The sequence below is a fragment of the Vigna radiata genome, chromosome 7 (genome assembly GCF_000741045.1).
Source record: "Vigna radiata var. radiata cultivar VC1973A chromosome 7, Vradiata_ver6, whole genome shotgun sequence".
NCBI lineage: Eukaryota > Viridiplantae > Streptophyta > Magnoliopsida > Fabales > Fabaceae > Vigna > Vigna radiata.
In genome coordinates this window covers 9,383,516-9,401,313 of record NC_028357.1, presented here as the reverse complement: position 1 = coordinate 9,401,313, position 17,798 = coordinate 9,383,516, and the positions used below count along the sequence as shown (strand labels likewise).

The following is a 17,798-nucleotide window of genomic DNA, read 5'->3' as shown; positions in this document are numbered from 1 at the left end:
TCTTTAGGATTCTTAAATCCAGTTAAGGTGTCTCTCGGATTTTGAAATCTGATTAAGATGTCTCAAGGATTTCAAAATTTGGTTAAGGTTTCTCTCCTATTTTGAAATTCGTTTAAGGTGTCTCCTAGATTTCAAAATCTGGTTAAGGTGTCTCCTAAATTTCGAAATTCGATTCTTTTAATTCTTTTTTTAATAATTTGATTGGTTCTACTTATTTTTTTTTTTTTTTAAGTTTAGGTATTTGGTGTTTTATGGTTTTGTTTTTTCTTCTTCTTAAGTTTAGTTATTTGGTGTGTTGTTTTTAATATTTGTTTGTTACAGAAATAGCAAGAACACAAGGTGCCTCTATATACCAGACTGAGAGCACTACACAAGATGAAGTTCGAAGGAGACTCACGGTATTTGCTCGTAGAATAGGTCGTCACGATGAAGTTGGAGAAACTAAGTCATTACCTAGTCCTGATGTTAATGACCAACAACACGATATCTATTAGGAGCATAAAGTTAGTTTATATGCAATTGGTTTGTCTAGGACCAAGGGGAGATAAAGTTGGTCTCCCATGAAAAAAAATTAAACAAATTTGAAACACGTCATAGGGTTATTCAGAATTTTGCGATGAACTCTGATTTAATGTCTCTAGCGATATTTCTTACGATTATACCAATAAGGGGTTGATATTGGCGTTTGTTAAGAGGTGGCATAGAGAGAGACAAACATTTTTCATATCTCTTTCGATGACATGATCATCACACTGATGTGTCGACATTATTGCATCTGCCAATAATGAGAAAAAATTTTCTAAATGAAACCCTAAACTTTGATGATGTTTTGGATACTCTCATGGACCTTTTGGGCATGTACCTGACATTGGATACATCTAAGTTTAGGCAATATTGTGGTATTCACATAAGACTAAGTTGGTTAAGAGACATATATAATGAATGTTGTGAGAACCAACAGTAAGAGTGTCACATTAGCCTATTTGTTCCATCTTGTTGGATGCATAAATTTTGCATATAAGAGTGCCACAAACATTTGTGTGTCCTACTTCATTCTTTTTAGAGATCTACAATCATATGGCAGATATGCATGGGAAGTTGCCCACTTGCACACATGTACGAGTAATTTGGAGATGCTAACTTTGCAAAAACAAAGCAATTAAGTGGATATCTAACTCTTTTATAGGTACACATATATCTTCCACTTTGATTTGTTTTTTTGTTTCATTGTTGTAATATATTTACATTTTTTTTTTGTAAAGTTGGATATATGAGCACTTCCCTAGGATGGGAAGGAAACAATTGTTGGGTACTTATGATAAGACTAGAACTTGGGTGATACATTTTTGTGACGAAGAGGAAAATTTCCAACCTACGTAACATCAGGGCACAGTTAGATGCACTAACATACGATAGGGTGATTTGGGCCACATATGGATTACATTGGGTTACTCGTCCGCTTATTACAATCTTTATGTTCTCTGTCTTGATCAGGGTGGGTGAGATTGTTCACCTCCATCTACATGAAAATGTGTTAAGGCAATTTGGGTTTGAGCAACCTATCCTGCGATCTCAAAATGTTGTTCGAAAGGCTAACTTGCCAACCAATTGATGATCACTAGTTACGCTTCATCGAGAATGTGTTGGTTAATGTCACTACAACGTCCTCTCCATATGCATGAGTTCAAAAAAACCTGCAGTGGTTCAAAAGGGTATCACATCTTTATGTTATTCATGGTGCTAAGGATGATCAGTCGAGTCTCATACCTTGACTTCACCAACATCTTCCATTGGCCAAGAGATAAGAATCATTATTTGATTTATCAATACGTAACTAAACAATGTTTATGTATTTATGTAACGAAACAATGTTATTTAATTTATTGTTTTCATCATTGTAAGGCGCTATCAAACGCAGGATGACTATCTTATAGAGGATGATTGGTTGTCATGATGTGAGTGAGAAGACTATAACATGGGATTGAGCTAATGAGGCATTGCTTATAGCTCGTGAGGCGTCTGAAGAACGTGACCTCAACAATGAAGGAGGTTGTAATGTATAAAGCAGATATTCATCTACATTTAGATAGCAACGTGTTTATTTAATTTTGTTTTGAACTTGGTTTATTTACATGTACTACCAGCTTTTTTTATAATGTCTTACGTTGTTTTGAACTTCGTAATAATGTTTGTGACTAAAGAACTTTGTATTTATTATTTGCATTCATATAATGTGGTTATATGATACAAATATCAGTCTTGTCGAAAGTCTATATAACTTATATTCACACTCATCAACTGTATAAATGCTAGCATCATACTAACATAAAATGATGACCACCCCCAAGCCTTGGGGTAACAATGGGTATGATATCCACTATTGGTATAGGACAAATTTCTTGTACATGAACCAATAAAGTTAAAATTAGTAAATGAAAATGATTTTATACTAGTTGAAAATACTAATCACTTTACCTGCATAAATTGAGAACCATAAACATATACTGATTAGTTGATGTTGTCTTCTATCAGAAGGTGGTGTAGTATATAGTGGAAAGATCTTAATATTTTGAATCAATGATAAATAGACTAAAATTACATTATATTAATTAGCAATAGCATAAGCCATGTTTAGTATAGTCATCCACTTGTCCACATTAGCATGTAATTAATAGCCCTCTAGTCTTTTTCCTGTGATTTCAGTTGTCTCTTTTGACCTCTCTTTTGTCACTGATGCTTAAGAGTGAGAAGAAGCATAAAAAGAAATAACATAGGTTTTCTTAGGCTTGTATTTTTCCTATTCTAGTTTCTTGTTTCTTTCTCTTAATTTGGTTGTAAAGAAGCTTACATATTCTTCTTTTCTTTAAGGTGTAAGCAATGTGAGACTTCACATAACTTGGACTTAAAAGAAAGAAGAATAAATAAGTCTCTTCTCCTTTTAGTTGCTTATAGTGTAAGTTATTTCATGTATAGTTTTAGTTTTGATCTTTAGACCAGTTAGGTAGTTTATATAACCTTTAGGAGGTTGTAGAATTAAGAAATGTGTGACTTAAAACAGCCTTGAGAGCTGTTGTCCAGATTTATAGGCCTCCAAGTCCTACATCCTTTAGTTTTCTCTATCTACTTCATCTCCTAATGCTATATAAGGAACCTAAGGTCGCCTTTGTACATGCACATTGAAAACCTTCAAATTTGAATATAAAGAGTGTTTTGCATTCAATTGAATTACTTCTTTGAGATAGAATTTTGCATCACTCTTAAAACTCTTCATTCTTGCCTCATCTATGATCATATCACTCATCAATATATGTTTTTTCACCAGTGGCAAAAATGGATTTTGTTATTTTATTTATAGCCATTGTGGTTCTTTAACAAGGCCTCTTTATCAACCAGATGTCAACAATGCATTCCTTAACAACAATCTACAAAAAAAGATTTATATGGAGCAACCTCCTAGATTTGTTGCTCAGGGGGAGTCTTCTGGTTTGGTATTTCGTCTTCTATGTCATATTTGCATATCATTAACAATTTGATGTCACTCAAGTGCAAAAGCAAATACTCTCAGTAAATCTTTATTGATTATATTAGTAACAAACTTTGTACACACGATTTGTATGCATTAGCTAGAGGGGGAGTGTTGGATATATTATCTTTATCTTATCTTTATCTTTTATCTTTAGTTAGTTTATTATTATTCCTTATTTGTATTTTAGGCTTAGCCGATATTTCTTCTATATTATAAATAAAGTACTCTCTCTCTTTACACAAATATATATATATATATATATATATATATATATATATATATTTATATTTAACACAAGGGAGATTAATCTCATACATATTTTTCACTATATTCAATAGGGTTTATCTCCTAAAGCCTTTGTAATGATTGATTCAACTTATGTATTATACTAGCAAACATTTATTTGTATATTATACATTTCACTTCACTTTCATTAATAATTGGACACTTTAATCAAATAAAAACTTTGATATAATAACATGTTAACATGGTTTTCGTACAATACGAAGTTTACAAAATATAAACACAATTAAAACAACATCCACAATAAAAATAAAATTTACACATGAAGTCATATCTAACTAGTACAAACGTCTCTTAGTCACATCCAACGTTAACCGAGTCTTCTCCCACGCTATAGTACCTTTAGTTACATCACAACAACCAATCATCCTCTTTAAAATATTCCAATGTGCATGGATATTCTTTGCATTCATAATAAAAAAACAATTAGTGGACATATCTAAATATGTTGATAAATAAAACAACAAACATATCTAACCTAGTTGACTTACTAGACAAACATGATGTGAGTGTGGTCTTCTAGCAAGAACTATGTATGAATGTGATACCCTCTAGAACCACTCCAAGTATCCCTCAACACAAGTGGATGGTGAGGTAGTTATTGTCAACCTTGTCAAGACTTGGTTTGGGAAGTGTAACCAATGTTCATCAATCATACTCAAGTCAGAACCATCAATCGCATCGCGTGACCTTAGAATGGTTTTCTCATATCCATATTGTCGTAACCCCCTGCACCAATAGATGATGATGCATAATCTCACCCAACTAAATGAATCCATAGAGCAAAGAGATCAACTCAAATGGATTACTAATGTGATGCACTTCATAAGGGTTCCATATCACTTAATCATATATTAAACTATCTAGTTGTAGCCTAACCTCTCCAACTGTGTAGATATGTTATCATGTGACATACTATGCATCCCGAGGCATAACATTGTCATATGTCCAAACAACCTCCCCGATTCCCATCCAAGGGAAATACTCATATATCCAACCCTACAATAATTTCAAGACAACATTATAAGGTCATGTATTTAGATAACATAAATTTAATTTATATTCAAATTATATACCATTGCCCTATAAAAGCGTTGCATAATCATCTAATTGCTTTATGTGAGAAAAGCATGCATCATTTAATTGCTCATACATATGTGTCAATGTGGCAACTACTCTTGAATATTCGCCACAATACCTAATATCCCTAAAAAAACTATATGTACGACACACTAATAAAAGTCACACTCTTGTCTGCAAATATAGCACACCCCACAAGATGCAACAAGAACATTTGTGTTGCAAACTCCCAATGTGTTGGAGGAACAAGTCTTTGTACTCATCTCTCAGCCAATTAAGTCTGACATGTTCCCTCACAACAATGCCTCATTTTTTAGGTCACATTTGAATGTTATACTCCTAGTAACTCCACCAAAAGCAGCACAACAACGACAAACTCAAGATGTACAAATGGACAAAATTGTCCCATAATAAGGATACAAAGTAGTGCAAATATATCATCTAGTATTATGATCATCTCACTAACAAGAAGATGAAAGGTGTTTGTGTCTCTAAGTCATCTCTCCGTAGAGGTTGATAACAATCCATTGTTGATCGTCTTATAACTAATGTTGCACAAAGGCAACACCCCATATTAGAACACAGTCCTCAATATTTACATAAAAATCTTGTAGTTTACTTAATTTATGTCCATGAGACACCAATTTCAATTCTCTGCAATCCTAGAGAATACATTTATGTGTTATACTATATAAATTACAAAATCATCATCAAATTAAGATATAGGTCAAGTTTGTCTACTAACCTCGCCCTCCTAGAGTCTACATGTCACATGATCAACATTATTCACCAGCAAAGAAGTGCTAAATGGTCCTTTAAGAAATCCTTCTTGCTACTCTTGCTCTACATCAACCCCTATAGTTGCAACTACAAAATCTACATCCAAAGCAATAGAACCTGCAACTTCATCATGATTTCTTCTACAAACAAAAGTAGTAGATATTTGTCTTGCACTATTTGTACTGCCTTTAGGTTGGCTTACACCACCTATTATTTGTAATTGTTATGTAAGAAGTCATTTTTAAATTATACAACATGCAATACACATTAATAAACTCATTCCAGAATGCCCATTCTAGAGGACATTACCAAATCTGGAAACACCTTTTGAAAAATAGAAATAAATCTCTTCAAAAAAGCCAATTTAATAAGATGTTTCCAAATTCGGTAATGCCTTCCAAAATAGACATTCCAGAATTGGTTTATTAATGTGTTTCGAAGAGTTCATTCTGATAGGTATTACTGAATCTATGAATACCATTGTTAACCTATTCATTAATGTAGAAAAGCCTCTTTACATGGTTAAAAATGGCTTTTTATATTAGTTTTCAAATCAGTATAGAAGCAAGAAGTATATAAAGTATTGAAATTTTTATAATGATTATAGCACCAATCGGTATAAAAAGATTCACATTATATACCTGTTGGGGCACTAACCAATATAGAAAAGCATCAATTTCTATACTAGTTGGAGCATGAACCGGCATTAAAAGTCTTTTTTTAAGGGCATGTTTGTATATGCTCCCTACCACATACAAACCTACATATAATATAGTCCAAAACAACTAGATAATGTATAACAGTCCAAAACAACCAACCAACATATATATTCATTCGAAGTTATAATATTTACATCAAATATAATACAATCTTAACCTCATAAAATCACTATACATATAATAATCTAATAATGACTATGCATATAATATTTACAAAAAAAAAACTCATAAAATACCTAACATCATCTTCTATAAATACTTAAAAGGAGCGAAGCTCACTTTGACCACGAACTTCCTTTAGGACCTCTTATTCCATTGGAAACACGTCATCAAAAATCTACACAGTGAAAAGTTTGAGTAAACAATCTAATAGTGATAAATACTTAAGATATTAGTTATAAATTGTACAAATTACCAAATCCCATGAGTCTACAATATTTGTGGATATGACTTTTTACATGTACCTCATCACATAATATTTGCACTCAAAGTTCCCCGTTGACGGGAGCACTAGAAGTTAAATTCATAGAAATATCATGAGATAATTGTGTTTCAATAATCAAACGATTAACTACTTACAGATGGAGCAATGAATTGTAACTTCTTTCGAGAGGTGATATGTAATCTCTACAACCTCAAATAAGCCTCAACCACCATATAAAAGTTAATATACATTTAAATTGTGCCTAATATAGAACTTAATAAAATTATATTATATAACACAACAAATAAATTAATAAATAATTTTATATTATATAAAATTATATTGCATAACTCTGATATACTTATCCACTATAAAGACTATGAATAAATAATTCAAATTATGCTCCCCCTTAGTCTCTATGTGGATGCACACCCAAATTATAGAGGCAATATTCCAATACTAATCTCTCAATTCATTTGAGCTTAAGAAACAGTCATAAACGAAATAAAACAGTCATCTTACAACTAAATCATCAACAACAACTCAAATATAAGCATCTGAAATTTGCATTGGGAATAGAACTAATTTTATAGGGCTTTCAAAATTGGAGGCACAATAGGTTATAGGAATTTTAAAATTCGAGGAACAATAGATTTAAAATTGGAGAAACATTATCATCTCATATTTATAGTGTGTGCAAAAAACAATATATTTGTAGGTTTCTAAATCCATATAATAGGATTTCTTTTTATCTTGGTTTTGTTAATTATAATAAAGCTAATGGTTAATTTAGGATAAAGATGTTTATGTTATTAGAATGTGAAAGAAGTAAAATGTATAGAAAATACAAACCTCATACTCATCCTAGTATATACATAACAAGAAAATGCCAAAATGACATTTCTATCAATTTTAATTACCTCATATAATGCCAAAATGACATTTTCATCAATTTTAATTACCTCATTTAATGCCAAAATGGCATGTGGACGAAAGTAATATGGGTGATTTTGGAAAAAAAAAAGTAATATTATATTCATAAATGAAATAACAAAGGCTCGAAAGACGTTTACGTGGAGTGGATAACTAATAAATTTCCTTAATCACAATTTACCAACTCATAACATGTTTAAAATTCATTAGGTAATTAGGTAATTAAGGATTAGGGATTAGGAATAAGAGTTGTGGGTATACAAGGTCAGATTAAGGAGCAAATTTTCATATTATGCAGAGATCTGCAGTCCTTTAGCAGGAGAATGCATAAAACAACAGAACTATTAGCAGTGGCTGAGCATGGTTGTTGTGATTTTTGGGATAAATGCATTCACAGACTATACTTTAATATTTCACATAAACCATTTTTCTAGCAACATAATCAGACCACAGTGGATAGCCTCCAACAGAGCACCTAACAATCCTTAACTTGATATTAATTAATACATATTTAGTTTGCTGATAAAAAAATGTCATCTTTGATGTATACAATTTTATTTGTCAAGATTAATATTGAGTATAACTGTCAATTTGTTTTATAATAATTTTATTCCATTTTAATTTTTCAGTATTTCTTAACATAGAAGATAATTTAAAATATATTTCAAAAGGATTATAACTTTTTATTTATAGTATTTAACAATAATTTAGATTTATTTTATTTTATTTTCAGAAATACAAATACACTGTGTTTTATCTACTAGTAGTAATGATAATAAAAAAACTGGTCCCAAGCTACATTTCATTTTAACTTTATTCAAATTAAAACTTCACTTTTTTGTTTAAACTTTTCACATTTATCTTTTTATTAAACTTTATTATCATCAAATCAAATACATAATTTTAGTGAAAAGAACGTCATTATACACTTCTGATCAATCATTACACCACGTTAATAGTAAATTATTATATATAAAATAACATATATATATATATATATATATATATATATATATATATATATATATATATATATAATTTAAAGAATATTTTACCATTATTACTGCAACGGTAACTTACAAATATATATCGTATTTCAACCAAGTTAAAGAGCAATTGAAGTTCTTAAAACATTGCATTGGAGTGTCAAGGCACATCTCTCTTACAGTTCAAACATTGTTCTTGTGTGATTAATTGATTAAAAGTTTTGTGCAGTGAATTGGAAAAATAAATTATTGAAATTGCATTATTGAAATACATGTTCCATTTGTTGTGAAATCGAGAAGGAAATTCATTACAGAAATACAAACTTCAATGAAATATGAGTCCAACTATATAAGACAGTGATGTCATTCTCTATTTAAAACCTTAAGACAATAGATTAATAAATATTTTATCTTTATATAATGTTTTATTTTTTCATTTTTATCTAATGTGAAACTTAAACTTATACTTAGATTCACAGCATCATTTACACGTTAACAAAACATTATCAGTTGGTTCTGAATTCACATTATTAAGGAGGAAGAAAGAGGATGGAGTGCACTCATTTGCTTCTGTTAAAGAATGCAGAAATGCAAGGAAAATGAAGTATGATAGATGCACCCACATACATCTCTCAAACCATGACATAGATAAATACATGTCAATCATAGTCAATTAAGTGGCTAATATAGTTCATTGCATAAATATTAGACGGAGCTAGAATAATAAGATAAAAATCACACATTTAAGATCACAAAGAAAAATAAAAATATTAGACCAAGCTAGAATAATAAGATAAAATTCACACGTAATCCAAGTATTTAATCCATCATTTGAAGATAACTTTCATCACAAATCACCCTTATCACCTTCGCATATAAGGCATTACGAAACATCAAGATATGAAAAAGGGATAATCAGAAATGAAAATACTGAGACAAACTAAATATATCTTTAATGAAAAGGACAAAACATGATATTGACATTGAAAATAATCAAGAAAGACATGCAGATCATAGCGTGTTCTGTTTATTTATAGTGTAACACAAAATATCGTTGTTCTTGCTTCAGGAATGTAGCTAAGGTGTGAGGAGTATAATCCAATATAAAATATAAAACACACACGTAAAGATATATATGAGAGCAGCATCCTTCATTTTCCGAGACAGTGCACTCTTAAAAATCCCTTTTGATGATGAAGTGATTGAGATATTTTCATTTTTTCATTATCTCATCATTGTTCATTCTTTTACATAAATGGTAGATACAAAGAGAGCAAAAGAAGCCTATCACTAGTATTTGGTGGCATAATGTTTCTAAACAATCATTATGTATACTCCTCGTCTACTGAATATACAGTATCCTTTACCTGCAGCTATAATCTAATTACATTCACCTGTTCTTCAATATTGATTGATGCTACTATCTTGTATAAGATTACTAGGAATACAAGTAATGTGAAGAAGATTCACCACTCTGATGAATGCCTCCATGCTCAACACCTCCACAAGCACTAACAACTGTTGTATGGATATAATCATCCACCACAAGACCTTCAGCTTGCATTCTGTGCAAGAGCTTCAGAGCCTCTCCAGCATGTCCATTCCATGCATAAGCCAAGATCATGGATTCCCAAGACACCAAATTCCTCTCTGGCATGTTGTCAAAAACTTGAAAAGCATCAGCAACATATCCGCATTTTGAATACATATATATTAAAGCACTGTTCACAAATACATTAGACGAGGCAGGAGACTTGCTTGCATATGAATGAATTAACTTTCCAAGCATTGGAGCTTCTAGTTCTGCACAAGCCTTCAAGGCTGATGAGTAAGTATAGGAATTAGGCAACACGCCTTCTTCCATCATTTCTTGCAAAAACTCCAGAGCCTCAAGTTCAAGCCCAAGTTTAGCACAACCAGAGATAATGGCCGTCCAAGAAACTACATCCCTAAGTGGCATGTGCTGGAGCACCTTGAAAGCATAAGAGTATTCTTTACACTTGCAATAGAACCAGACCAAAGTGCTTCCTATATACATGTTCGTATGGAAAATACGTTTGATTATCTGTGCATGAACCTCTCTTCCAATTAGCAAAGCTTTTGTTGTGCCACAAGCCATCAAGACACTTAAAACTGTCAATTTATTAACATGCATTCTTTTACTCTCCATTAATCGAAAGAAGTTTATGGCCTCTTCACCAAACCCATTTCGAGCATATCCTGATATAATAGATGTCCAAGTAGCTGTATTTCTGATTTTCATTCTATCAAACACCCCTTTAGAATCCACCATCAATCCACATTTTGCATACATATCAACTAGGGAAGTTCCAATAAAAACATCACTCTTACAAATATTCTTTATTATGGCACCATGAAGCTGTGTTCCAAATTTCAGTGCTTTATTTTCTCCACAAGCCTTTAGTGCACTACATATAGTATATTCATTAGGAAAGAACCCTTCACCTAGCATTTGTGACAACATCAACATAGCTTCATACCCAAACCCTTGTTGGGAACAGGCAGTGATCATAGTTGTCCAACATATTACATCTCGCTCTGCCATACAATCAAATGCCAGAAATGCACTTGATATATCGCCACATTTTGCATAAAAATGAACAACAGCATTGTCCACAATTATATTCCTCCATCTGCTTTTCAAAATACGAGCATGGACTTGTTTCCCCAGCTTTAAATCCACTCTTTTACCACACAAATTCATGATACAGACAAACATCTTACTGTTGGCTGGAACCCCATGTTTAACAGAATCTTGAAACAACTTAAAAGCCTCATCATCCAAGTTACATTTTAAATATCCATCAATAATAGCAGTCCATGTAACTGTATTCTTTCTTGGCATTCCATCAAACACACAACGAGCCCGATCCAACTCAACCAATCTTAAATAGCTACAAATCAAATTATTATCAACATAAGTATTTGAATGTCTAAAACATTTCAAGACAATTGCATGTACCCTTCCGACTTCTTCCACATTATAACACAATTGTAGCCAATGAGCAACTAATTCTGGATTGAAGCATTGATTTTTCTCACCTAAGTTGTCTATCTTCCAGCAGGAAGCATCTGAAGGAGACTTGATAATATCTTGGAAGTTCAATTCTGCAGCATTTAGTGTTTCAATGCTTTCCATTGCACAGTCATAGTCTTTTACGGCAGCCAAACACATGTTCCGAAGCTTTGCAAAATCTTGTTACATAAACATAGGGTGAAAAATACCAGATTAATTAATTAGGCAAGTTTGAACTATAAATCAACTCATTTCTTGAATATTAACATCAAGGACATAAAAATCCCAAGGCATATTATCACAGTTTATCAAAGGTTATGGCTAAGCCAGACAAACACTAGCCGAACAATGCGTTATAAAAGAACTTTTGGAAAGAGAGATGAGAATGATATGTAATATGACTCTGGGGATGAATTTGATTATAGAAGACACCAACATTATAAAATATCTAAAAACTCTGAAACTAAGGGTATATCATTCAGTTCTGTGGCTGACCAAATACTTGAAAGCAAAATATACTCTCATAAGAAACACTAATTCAGAATTCAAAGCATAGTCTCACCATTTTGTGTTTCAAGATTGTTGACAGAAGATTCAGCTAAGGTATGAAGATGCATAAAGAATTCTCGTGTGAAATCTCTACGACTCCTTGAAACAATTTCACTAATTTCAGATGGATTCTCTTTGATCATTAGGATAAGTTCATTGTGTCTCTGCAACTCTTCATCTATCTGAAGAAGAGGAGTATTAAATGACTTTGTGAATGCCATAAATAACAATTTAAAGGATTGGTATAATATTTAGACATACAACGTTTCCATTAATGACGTTTCTGTGTTATAGGGGTGGAGGATAAAAGGTTAGATAGAACAGAACTTTGCCAGATTGATTTTATTAGTCACCACCCATATCATGATGACAGAGTGATGGGTATAGTTTTCAATATCAAATGAGCAATGAAAGACCTCTTTAAGCTTCTTTCCAAGCCAGAGCAGTTTGTTCTTCAGCACTGGATTGTCTACGGCATCTGCCTTGTCCCGACAGTGTCTAAAGAAATGGGGCCTAATATTGCTCCACTTCTTGTTTAAAATTATAAACTTTCTCCAATCGGTCTCGTGCAGCATGAAAGACTCGATTAGCTTGTCACAATCTCTAAAGATCATTTCATAGTTATCCAAGAACCCCATGCCATCATCATCATCATCACAAGAACTATCACCACAAGAGGCACCAGTACATGAAAACCCTTTACTGATAGGATTCAGCACTGCCCTTGTGTCAGGTGCATTGACTGGAAAGTAATGCTGCTGATCTGCTAGATCAAGAAACAAGTTAGCATAACTAGCATAATAATTAGGATTCTCTCTTGAAAGGCATCATCAATTCAAGTGAGATAAATACAATTATGCTGTAAATACACCATCACAGTGGGTTACAACTTTCAAAACTATTTATTCATTCCTCATAATTTTAGTTCCTACACATGGACGAAAGCTAACTTTGGGTTCCTGGTGTTAATATAAAACAAGTTACAAGCTACAAAATTCTTTTGGCAGTGATAAACAGTTGCAAAACAAAATCTACAGGAGCTAAAACTTACCATTTTCTCATACAAGGACTAAAACTTGAAATTCAAAACATTACAGGGACCGAATGAATACTTTAACTTATTACAAATTAGGATTAAAATAAGTTTGATTCCGCTAAATATTTGACAACTCCATATTTACAGCAGTTTTGCGAACTGTTGCCATAGAGAAGCAAATAATGCTTCCATGCTTGCCATGGTGTTCACCAAGTAAAACACTTTTCTGTATTTGGGATGTTTCCTCCCATCTTTTAGACTCAATCCTTCTCCAGTGATATTTGGTTCATTTTTTCCATTCAATAAAATATAAGGACAGCTAAGAAATCAAAAATAGAGTTTAAAAAACATAACATTTAATGTTATCAATAAATCTCAACCGGGAAAAACTAATATTATTTATTGACTCTTTAATCACATCAAAACCGTTTTCATATATATATATATATATATATATATATATATATATATATATATATATATATATATATATATATATATATATATAAAAAAAAAAATCAATTTGGGTCTTCCCCTTTCTTTTTGTTTGTTCAGTAGTCACGACAACGAAGATAAACCAAAAAAATAAAAAGGAACTCCGTATGCAGATTTTAGCTTCTAAGCTCTACCCAAACAACAGTACATAACATATAATGCAGAAAACAGCTAAAAGAATAGTGGGGTGACAAAACATAAAGTTGAAAAGCAGTGACTAACCTTTGGAAGCAAAAGTTGAGCATGGAAGACGAAGTGGATTTGCAACGAACAAGGAGAAGGGTGAGGGTAACTCTGGAGTGGGTTTGTGAGTGTGAAATCTCTGTTGAAGCGAAGAAGATGAATGGAGAATTACGGTCCTTAACGGTAACTCCATAGGAAGAGATTGTGAGGTTTTGACACTGTGGTGGTGAAGAAAAATTAGAAGCAAAAATGAAAAGGTTGAAACTTGGAAGAAGTTGAAAAATATCTCAAGTTTTGGGATGGAATGGAAGAAGTATCTAAAGAGTTCAGTGAGGGATAAGGGATCTGCCACTCAACTCATTCCCAAATTATTTCATTTAAATCTATCTTTTTCAAAAAAAAAAATTTTAAAATACTTTTAGATAAATTTGTCTAAACAGGTACAATTTTTATTAATTTTTAACCTACAATAAGATGATGTGTTAAATGCATTTCGTTTAAAGTGATTAAATTATTTAATTGTTCTGACTTTTATTATGTGTTGATTAACAACAATACAAAAAATCTTTAATCAATATTTCAAATCATTTACTTTTATTTTACTTATTTATGAACTTTTTTACTTTTTACATAAAAAAAAAAACAGATTATTTTGCTTTTTAATTAGAAAATTAAATAATTGAGATAAATAATTACATATTTAATTAAGTCAAAATGCAACATTTCATTTTTTTAATAGATAAAACTAATAAAATTAAATATTTTATCGTGGTCATAGCATAATAATTCAATATATATATATATATATATATATATATATATTATTCAAAAAAATACAACTATATTAACACAAATAATAAATAAATATATATGTAAGAGAATTATTAAATTATAGAATTTTTTTCTCAAAATTGTATATGTAAAAAAAAAAAAAAAAAAAAAAAAAAAAAAACTATCTAGACTCATTTAATTACAACATCACATAAGTGCATAAATACAATTAAACTCTTCTAGACTCAATTTACCTAGATAGGTACACTTGAGTCAAACTCGTGAAGTTATGCACTTGTAATGAAAATACACTAAGCTATCACACACACAAGGTTAGTCCTTGGCATAATTATTGATGGAGGAGTATCTCTTGAAACATATACGTGAAGAACTTAAGGAATAACATTTGCAATTCAAAGGATATATGAGAAGGTCTAATATCAAAACATGTCTCCTATAATCTTATAATCTTTTATGAAGGAGAGAAATTAAAGAACCTGAAGATGATAAACGCAATTGAAGAATAATTTAGAAAATTAAATAAATTGTAATTTTATTTTAATTTTACATAATATTAAATTCGTTGAGTGAGAGAGCCTTGTTAGGCAAAAGTTTAAGTGTAATTTTCATTTTTTATTTTATTTTTATGTGTTTTGGACTTTAGGCTTTATTATAGGGTTTCTAAGTTTTCTTAAACTTATGTACCTATATATAAAGGTACAAAAAAATATATGTAGACACTTTTGAGTCATAATATATGCATTTTCATCTTTGAGAGATGATTCTCTTGGTTCTTGGATTATAACTCTTATTCGTATCAAAGATTATCATCTTTGTGGCGAATCTTCACTTGACATATCAATCTACTAGATTTTAGCATCCCTGTCTCCAATCAAATTTCAACATAGTGTCATATCATCACAATCAACATGCAAAATCTAACTAAATCATAAGTTAACCACATTCAAAGATACAAGCTAGCTTCTCCTACCTAATGAAATTGTTCAAACTTCTTTAAGACACCAAAACTCCTTCAACTTCATAGAATGTTCTATCCACACATAGAAACATTACAAAGATGATCAAGTCATACATTATAATTATTGATCAACAGAGATTCATATAGAAAACTATAAAAACACATGCAAGCAAAGAAAGCCTACACGTGACCAACAAATTTAGAAAACTTGTTTATAAACATTCTATTTATACTTAAGTGTTCTAATATTAAAATAATTAAGTTTTACTATTTTAAAGATACTATCAATTTTAAAATACAATTTTCTATATCCTTACTTTAATAATAAAATATTAAAAGTTACCTTACTTCAATAATAAAATAAAACCTAAATATTCACCTCTCATGTGTGTTTGAATTAAGAGAAAAAATTTAGAAAGGAAAGAAAGAAGAAAATAAGAGAAAATTAATGGAAATTCTTATTTAGATTAAGAAAAAATCAAAAGTAAAATAAGTGAAAAAAAATTATAAAATACAATCAATTTTAAAAAAATATATAAAATAATATCTTTATAAAATGATCAAATTTTATTTGTTGTTAAAAATTAATTTCAATTTAAATTGTAATTTTAATTTTACTATTATTAGTAATAATATTTATATATATTGATTATTAATTTTATTATTCTATAAATTTATTTTACTTTTATTGAATATTGTACCTATTTGGCCTAATAGATATATCAAATAGTAAGATTCAATAAAACCTATTAAGCATCTTTATCTTGGAATAATCCAAAAGACATCTATTGCAAAAATATTCACATATTAATGCAATCTCACTAATTTGATATTATTGTTATTATTACTAAAGATAACTTCATTACTATTATATAGGTTCACAATTCATGTTAATCCTATAAATTCCACTTGTGTTTCTAAGGAATATTAACTCAGTTCGCATACTCATTACTTTATTCTCATATATACTAAAACTCTTTTACTAACTTGAGCATTAAAGAATTTTTTTTTTTAAGGTGGATTTTTTCTCATATAACAATCCTTAAAAGGATACATTCAAGTCCTCAAAATCATTCTTATCACGCCACTCGTACCAAGGATCGCACTGAAGACCTTGGTAAAATCAAATATTTTTAATTATTTTATACTTTTCTATTATTATTATACAAATTTATTTTATTTTATTATTTTTTATCAACATTATTATTATATAAATTTATTTTATTGTTATATTACATAATAAATAATTATATAATTGATTTATTATATAAAATAATGGCTTAATACCTCATTTGGTCCTCTAGTTTGTCAACTTATCTCATTTTGGTCCTCTATTTTGCAACCGTCTCAATTTAGTCACAAATTTTGCAAAAATGAACACATTTCATCACATCCGTTAAGTCTTATCAAACAGTGTTAAGTGTTGATGACGTGTTGGACAGGTGTTGGAATGAGAATGTGGTGAGGTGTTATTTTTTATTTTACGTGGCAATTGGGATTTAATAATTTAGGGATTTAGTAATTTAGGGATTTAGGGGTATTACAAAATCAGAGCAACTGTTAATTGGGAATTAGGGATTCGAAAATTTGAGTTTGGGGATTTCTTGAAGTGCTTGCGAGAGGAAGCCAGAGACGTTGACGCAATTCATTGTTGGAGAAGACGAAGTCAATCCAGGCTACTGGTGACGCGAATAGAGGTAAGTTATGTCCTTTTCGTTCTTCTTTACCTTTTTCGAGCATGTGCGAAATTTGGGTTTTTGTGTGTTTGTAAGTCGTGTGCATGATTTGTGGTCCCATTTTGCATGATGAGTGGTTATATTGTAGTTTAGAGTGTGTGGTCCCATTTTGCATGTTTGAATTCTTTATTCGGTGTAGTGGTCCCCTTCCTTTTAATCATGGGTAAGTGGGATATAGGTTTGTTCTATGTCCCCTGTCGGTGTCGGTGTTAGTGTATATGTAGGGAGTAAGTGAGTGCCCCACTTAGGTAATACATATAA

The 17,798-nt window shown here is 30.8% G+C and overlaps 1 protein-coding gene across 1 annotated transcript; it reads right to left on the bottom strand.

Moving 5' to 3' along the window:
* Positions 1-9,883: 9,883 nt before the first annotated feature.
* Positions 9,884-14,392, bottom strand: LOC106765792 (pentatricopeptide repeat-containing protein At4g18520, chloroplastic). Its single transcript, XM_014650529.2, has 4 exons — positions 14,091-14,392; positions 12,754-13,100; positions 12,351-12,519; positions 9,884-11,967 (listed from the first exon to the last, which is right to left on the bottom strand). The coding sequence occupies exons 1-4, from the start codon at positions 14,242-14,244 to the stop codon at positions 10,190-10,192; spliced, it is 2,448 nt and encodes an 815-aa protein (XP_014506015.1). The 5' UTR covers positions 14,245-14,392; the 3' UTR covers positions 9,884-10,189.
* Between the last annotated feature and the right edge of the window lie 3,406 nt (positions 14,393-17,798).

Coding starts and splice junctions, on each gene's coding strand:
- LOC106765792 (XM_014650529.2), bottom strand. CDS start 14,244: ATGGAGTTACCGTTAAGGACCGTAATTCTCCATTCATCTTCTTCGCTT. Junction 12,520..12,753: donor TTGGAAAGAAGCTTAAAGAG/GTCTTTCATTGC, acceptor CCTCTTCTTCAG/ATAGATGAAGAGTTGCAGAG. Junction 11,968..12,350: donor CAATCTTGAAACACAAAATG/GTGAGACTATGC, acceptor TTATGTAACAAG/ATTTTGCAAAGCTTCGGAAC.